We start from the raw sequence: 6777 nt of genomic DNA, 5'->3' as shown, positions 1-6777 counted from the left end.
AATCACACAGAGTGAGTCCATGCAACTTATTGTGACTTATTGATCACATTTTTACTCCTGAACTTATTTAGGCTTGCCATAACAAAGGGGTTAATTGATTTGTAAAAATGTTGAAAAGCCTAATTCCACTTTGACATGATGTGGTGTTGTGTGTAGGCCAGTGACAACAAAACGCCATTTAATCCATTTTAAATTCAGGCTGTACCACAACACAATTTGAAAAAGTAAAGGGGTGTGAATACTTTCTGACGGCACTGTATATGACTAAACTAACTATATCACAAACTAATCAATCATCTGCAGTAGTACTGTATGAATGAACATGAACATACAGTATATTGTACTAATAATGAACTTGTCCATATGTTTAAAAACACATTAAACAAATACAGTTGTACATATACAAGCCATAATAACATCATATATTCCTCATATACTGTATGTCTCATATATGTCAGTTTTGACATATATAACATATGTATTCCTTTTCAATTATACATGCCCTGTTCCCATCCTTTAACATGAGCTCTCTCATTACAACAGCATACCATTATAGGATCTGTACTGTAGAAAATGCACATATTGTACATGTACCTTACAAATATACCATAACCAGATACACACACACACACACACACACACACACACACACACCTTTTTATGTGTTATTTTGTGTGTTGGCTGTTTGGTGTAGCTTGTGTACAGCAGGAATGTCTTTAGAGCTGAGTCCTTCCCCTGCCATGAGCACGCTGCTTCCCCTGCTCATTCCAACTCCCCATRTGCCGGCCTGCCCCCTCATCCTCCCCCACAACCACCCTCATCCTTTATACTTCAATACCTCCACCCTACTACTCACAGTGAAACCCATCCTCTACACTGACCTCTCCCCTGGTCTCCCTGCCCTATCCCCTGCACGGCCCTGCCGTGCTCTCTCCCCTGCCCTGCCCACTCCCCTGCCCAGCTTGCTGTGCCAGATGTAAAGGCTAGCGCTCAGCCTAGTAGCCTGGCCTGCATGACTAGAGCTGCTGTGCTCCAGGTCAACTGTGCTCTGCTCAGTGAGTGAGCTGCTTTAGTAGGTAGGGTCTGTATGTCCTCTACTCAATCCTCCCAGAGTCTGGTTTTGTTTGGTCCCCAGGGGTGTCAGTCAGTTGGTTGGTCCCCTCTGTCTGTCTGCCATGGCACCCTATACTGGTTCCCTTGCTGCCTTGCCCACTTGGGCTCCTCTCTGCCTTGCTGTCTAGCTATACTAGCTCTCTTGTCCCCCTCCCTCCTCCTAGCCTACCCTCGCTCGCTCCCCCTCTCTCTAGCCCGGCTGGTGTCCTGACTGACTGCATGCCCGGCCCGCACTCACAGGCTGTGCAGCCAGCAGCTAATACACASGCAGGGTTCTAACCTGGCTGTCAGAGGAGAAGGTGTATCCTGTGCATCCTGCATTAGCTTTGTCTGTCAGGCTGCTGTGTCCTTCAGTGACTGACTCTCATTGGTGCTTCTAATGATGATGATCTCCCCTGTCTGTCTCTGAATACACTCCAACCTCTTCTGGTTCTGGGTCCTCTGTTGTCGTTCTTCTTTTCTGTTATGATTCTAACGTTTCTATGGTTTCTTTTACTCTTCTCCTCTTTTCCTCCTGTCTCCTGTGTGTGCTGCTGCTTCCTCTTGTCGTGGCATCCCTCCTTCCTCCTCTTCCTCCTCCTCTTCTTTCTCTCCTCCCGCCTGCAGCCTAGCTCCCAGGTAAGTAGCGAACCCCTTTTGCATGCACCCCCCGCACCAACACCCTACACTCCATTCTTCCACCTGAGAGGTGCAACTACCCCCCCATTCAAAACTCTTGCTGCCTAATCCTGTGAGTCATTTCTGAACATATTAACATGGACTTGTCGATGTCTCATCTGTGGTCTCATTTATGTCTCCTGTATTATGTTTCCAGAATGTTTTTCATTGATTTTATATAAAGAATGTCAGTATAATTTACAGTACCTGTATGTCTAACCTGAGTTTCCGGTTGTATGTTGTGTCCATCTCTACGTGTTTCTATTGAGTCTCACAGTCACCTTGTTATTTAACATTTATATGTGTGTTATGCTGTTGGAGTTCTGTGTGTCTTGTTCACGTGTTATACTGTATTTACAGACAACGTGCAGTAGACAAAGTATTAGTAATGCTTCATAAGTTGTTTCCCGAACACAAAGGGACATGATCAGGAACGATTAGTATCAGTAGTCCTGGTAGTGGTGCAGTATAAAGATGGGTAGTATGACTGTAGAGGGTTGAACTCTGACCTCCTCTGTGGTACTCTCCATCCAGGCAGGCCAAGGAGCAAGTTACTAAGAAGGGGGGTCCCAACCTCAAACTAGGCCCCAGGGTGACAGAAGCCTGGTCAGATATGGGGGATCCTCGAAAGGACAACACCATGGACTCAGGCCAGCATGTAAAGGTGTGTTTATATACACTGCTCAAGAAAATAAAGGGAACACTAAAATAACACATCCTAGATCTGAATGAATGAAATATTCTTATTAAATACTTTTTTCTTTACATAGTTGAATGTGCTGACAACAAAATCACACAAAAATTATCAATGGAAATCAAATTTATCAACCCATGGAGGTCTGGATTTGGAGTCACACTCAAACTTAAAGTGGAAAACCACACTACAGGCTGATCCAACTTTGATGTAATGTCCTTAAAACAAGTCAAAATGAGGCTCAGTAGTGTGTGTGGCCTCCACGTGCCTGTATGACCTCCCTACAACGCTCGGCATGCTCCTGATGAGGTGGCGGATGGTCTCCTGAGGGATCTCCTCCCAGACCTGGACTAAAGCATCCCGCAACTCCTGGACAGTCTGTGGTGCAACGTGGCGTTGTGGATGGAGCGAGACATGATGTCCCAGATGTGCTCAATTGGATTCAGGTCTGGGGAACGGGCCGGCCAGTCCATAGCGTCAATGCATTCCTCTTGCAGGAACTGCTGACACACTCCAGCCACATGAGTGTCTAGCATTGTCTTGCATTAGGAGGAACCCAGGGCCAACCGCACCAGCATATGGTCTCACAAGGGGTCTGAGGATCTCATCTCGGTACCTAATGGCAGTCAGGCTACCTCTGGCAAGCACATGGAGGGCTGTGCGGCCCGCAAAGAAATGCCACCCCACACATGACTGACCACCGCCAAACCGGTCATGCTGGAGGATGTTGCAGGCAGCAGAACGTTCTCCACGGCGTTTCCAGACTCTGTCACGTCTGTACATGTGCTCAGTGTGAACCTGCTTTCATCTGTGAAGAGCACAGGGCGCCAGTGGCGAATTTGCCAATCTTGGTGTTCTCTGGCAAATGCCAAACATCCTGCACGGTGTTGGGCTGTAAGCACACCCCCCCACCTGTGGACGTCGGGCCTTCATACCACCCTCATGGAGTCTGTTTCTGACCGTTTGAGCAGACACATGCACATTTGTGGCCTGCTGGAGGTCATTTGCAGGGCTCTGGCAGTGCTCCTCCTGCTCCTCCTTGCACAAAGGCGGAGTAGCGGTCCTGCTGCTGGGTTGTTGCCCTCCTACGGCCTCCTCCACGTTCCTGATGTACTGGCCTGTCTCCTGGTAGCGCCTCCATGCTCTGGAACCTACGCTGACAGACACAGCAAACCTTCTTGCCACACTCGCATTGATGTGCCATCCTGGATGACCTGCACTACCTGAGCCACTTGTGTGGGTTGTAGACTCCGTCTCATGCTACCACTAGAGTGAAAGCACCGCCAGCATTCAAAAGTGACCAAAACATCAGCCAGGAAGCATAGGAACTGAGAAGTGGTCTTGGTCACACCTGCAGAAGCACTCCTTTATTGGGGGTGTCTTGCTAATTGCCTATAATTTCCACCTGTTGTCTATCCATTTGCACAACAGCATGTGAAATTTATTGTCAATCAGTGTTGCTTCCTAAGTGGACAGTTTGTTTTCACAGAAGTGTGATTGACTTGGAGTTACATTGTGTTGTTTAAGTGTTCCCTTATTTTTTTGAGCAGTGTATGTATATATAGTATGTGTGTGTGAGACAGAAGAGAAAGATTTCTCATCATAGTTTAACAAGGTAGTGCATGTAGAAGAGCGAGAGAGAGAGCGAGAGAGGAGCGAGAGAGAGAGAGAGAGAGAGAGCGAGAGAGAGAGCGAGAGAGAGAAGAGAGAGAGAGAGAGAGAGAGAGAAGAGAGAGAGAGAGAGAAGAGAGAGAGTAACACACTGTATATTTATAGCACATACGAGAGAAAGTGTGTGTGCGTGCGTGCACTTTTTAAGATTGGCTGGTATTTGGGGAGAGAGGAGAGAGAGTGTGAGTAATCACATCCTCTGTTTGTGTATAAGCTGGAGGAGATGATGAATACCCTGGAGAGGACCAGACAGGAGCTGGACGCCACCAAGCAGCGCCTCTCGTCTACCCAGCAGTCCCTGCAGGAGAGAGACGGTCACCTGACAAACATGAGGCAGGAGCGCAGGAAACAGTTGGAGGAGATCCTGGAAATGAAGTATGTCACAGGAAATCATACTGTACATTAGCAGAGCAATGAAAACTATTGATATTCTTCATATTCATGTTATATTCATTCAGGGTTTTCAAGAGGGGTTGCGGTCAAATCATTCATGTAGTACAAGAATATAAAGCAGAACTTGCTTRGCCTTGTGAATGATTAAAAGCCATCTCATGATCAATCTTCGGATGTGGAAAGAGGCATGTCTTCTCGCTCTCTCGCTCTCTCTCTCTCCCTTCCTCTCTCTCTATCTCTCACTCTCCCTCTCTCTCGCTYACTCTCTCACTCTTCCTCTGTCTCCTTAGGCAACAGGCCCTGCTGGCAGCGATCAGTGAGAAGGACGCTAACATCGCTCTGCTAGAGTTGTCTGCCTCTGGGAAGAAGAAGACCCAGGAAGAGGTTTTGGCTCTGAAGAGGGAGAAGGACAGACTGATGCACCAACTCAAACAGCAGGTCAGAACTGGAGCCAAAACGCAGGTGGACCTTGTATTCAACCTTTATTCAGGGTTGATGTCAATTCCATTTCAATTAAGTCAATTCAGTAAGTAAAATTAATATTCCAATTCCCTTTCTTTCTAATTAAATAGTATTTTAAATTTGAATTTGAATTTCAGTTATCTTCCTGAATTGACTGAATTGAAATGGACATGACCCAACCCTGCCTTTATGTATACAGCAGATACAAAAAGTATATTTTGCAGGAAGGACTTGCTCACGATAGCAGCAGTGGTCCGTTCTAACCTTATTTAAACTACTCAGTTGCTACTCTCTCCCTTCTAACTAGATCAATTCCTTGTCATTAGGTCGTCATAATGACTAAGTCAGTGTTTGGTCTCTCGTGTTAAATTGTAGCACTGACATGTTTGTGTTTTGTTCCATAGACACAGAGCAGGATGAAGCTGATTGCAGACAACTATGAAGATGACCACTACCACCCCCATCCTCCTCACCACACCCAACCCCAGCAACGGGCACCACATGGGCTCAGCCCCAGCCACGAAGATAAATCAGCACCTCGAAACACCAACAGCAGCAGCAACACCCCCAACCCTATCGCCCCACCGCCCGCACCCCAGCCCCACACACCACAACATTCACACCCCAGCAGCACTAACTCAGCATGTACATCTTTCTTCGAGCGTTGCTCAGCGATTCAAGGTGGACTCCCAACCCCCGCGCCTGACACAACAGACACCACCACGGCTCCAGCACACAGCTCATTGCTGCAGACTCCTACTACCACAACAACACACTACGCTCACTCAGGACAGCACCATCCTCATGGGCCTCTCACCACTTTTACGCAGCACCCCACTACAGCAGACCCCAACTGCACCCACACAGGCATCCACAGCATCATCTCTCTACGAGCTCCCGCAGGCAACTCACACCCTCATCACCCATTCATTATTCTCCACGCTCTATCTACCCCCACACACGTCCATTGTGTTGTCTGTCTGATCAGCACGCATCTCGATGCATCCTCCGGTTTCTACACCGATTCTCCTCTCCACCAGCAGGTAGGTCCATTGGGCCCTCGCCCCCCGAGACCCCCCCCATGCGGCCATCGCCCCTCCTGACCAGTCAGATGTTCTCCTCTGTTGTGTTTACAATCAGGGCCTGGAACTATCCTCTCTGTGGTGTGGTCGTAATAGCTAGAGTGTTTGCATTGTGGTCTAAATCTACAAGTGTCTCAAATGGCACCTTAATAGTGGTAAGTACTTTGTGCATTCATTGCACCTAAAACATGAGATCAGCTTGGTAGGCATGGCTATAGTTCATATCTATTATACAAGGGGGTCGAATCTAGATGTATTGGTTAAAAACGCTTCGCCAGTTTGCTATTGTCATCAATGTCACCGGCAAATCTAGACGTTGAAAATGCATACTTTTCCATTCTGCTGCGCTACTCCAATCTCACCAGGCAAGGGAAATTATGAACTTTATCTCACAATAAAAGCACGGAACATTTATTGCGGGTCTTTTTAAACAAACATTTTGTTTTATCAACAGCTGAAGATTTGAGTATAAACCTGACTGTTCATATTCTCAATTAGATCTCCAACTGTTCTTCAAGTGTGAAAGTGATCAGGGTTGAGGATCTGCACAGGAGAGAGAGAAACGCAGCGTTCTCAGCCGTCAAAATACTCACATCACTGGCCATCATTATTATGATTATGAAATCAATACGTATCTGTCACTGCGGATAACATGGATACCTACATGAAATGTCTAACCATAGTGCAAAAAGGGTATTAGCGGTG

The 6777-nt window shown here is 47.0% G+C and overlaps 1 protein-coding gene across 1 annotated transcript in view; it reads left to right on the top strand.

The window, feature by feature from the left end:
- LOC112070396 (ERC protein 2-like) overlaps window positions 1–6611 on the top strand; it is a 69409-nt gene extending 62798 nt beyond the window's left edge. The window contains 6 exon segments of the mRNA XM_070438954.1: window positions 2305–2434; window positions 4350–4510; window positions 4819–4966; window positions 5395–5893; window positions 6034–6096; window positions 6571–6611. Coding sequence (XP_070295055.1) covers window positions 2305–2434; window positions 4350–4510; window positions 4819–4966; window positions 5395–5893; window positions 6034–6096; window positions 6571–6611 — 1042 coding nt within the window.
- Window positions 6612–6777: the final 166 nt, after the last annotated feature.

Source organism: Salvelinus sp. IW2-2015, unplaced genomic scaffold, assembly GCF_002910315.2.
Source record: "Salvelinus sp. IW2-2015 unplaced genomic scaffold, ASM291031v2 Un_scaffold1312, whole genome shotgun sequence".
NCBI classification, from domain to species: Eukaryota; Metazoa; Chordata; class Actinopteri; order Salmoniformes; family Salmonidae; genus Salvelinus; species Salvelinus sp. IW2-2015.
This window is presented reverse-complemented; position numbering and strand designations above follow the sequence as displayed.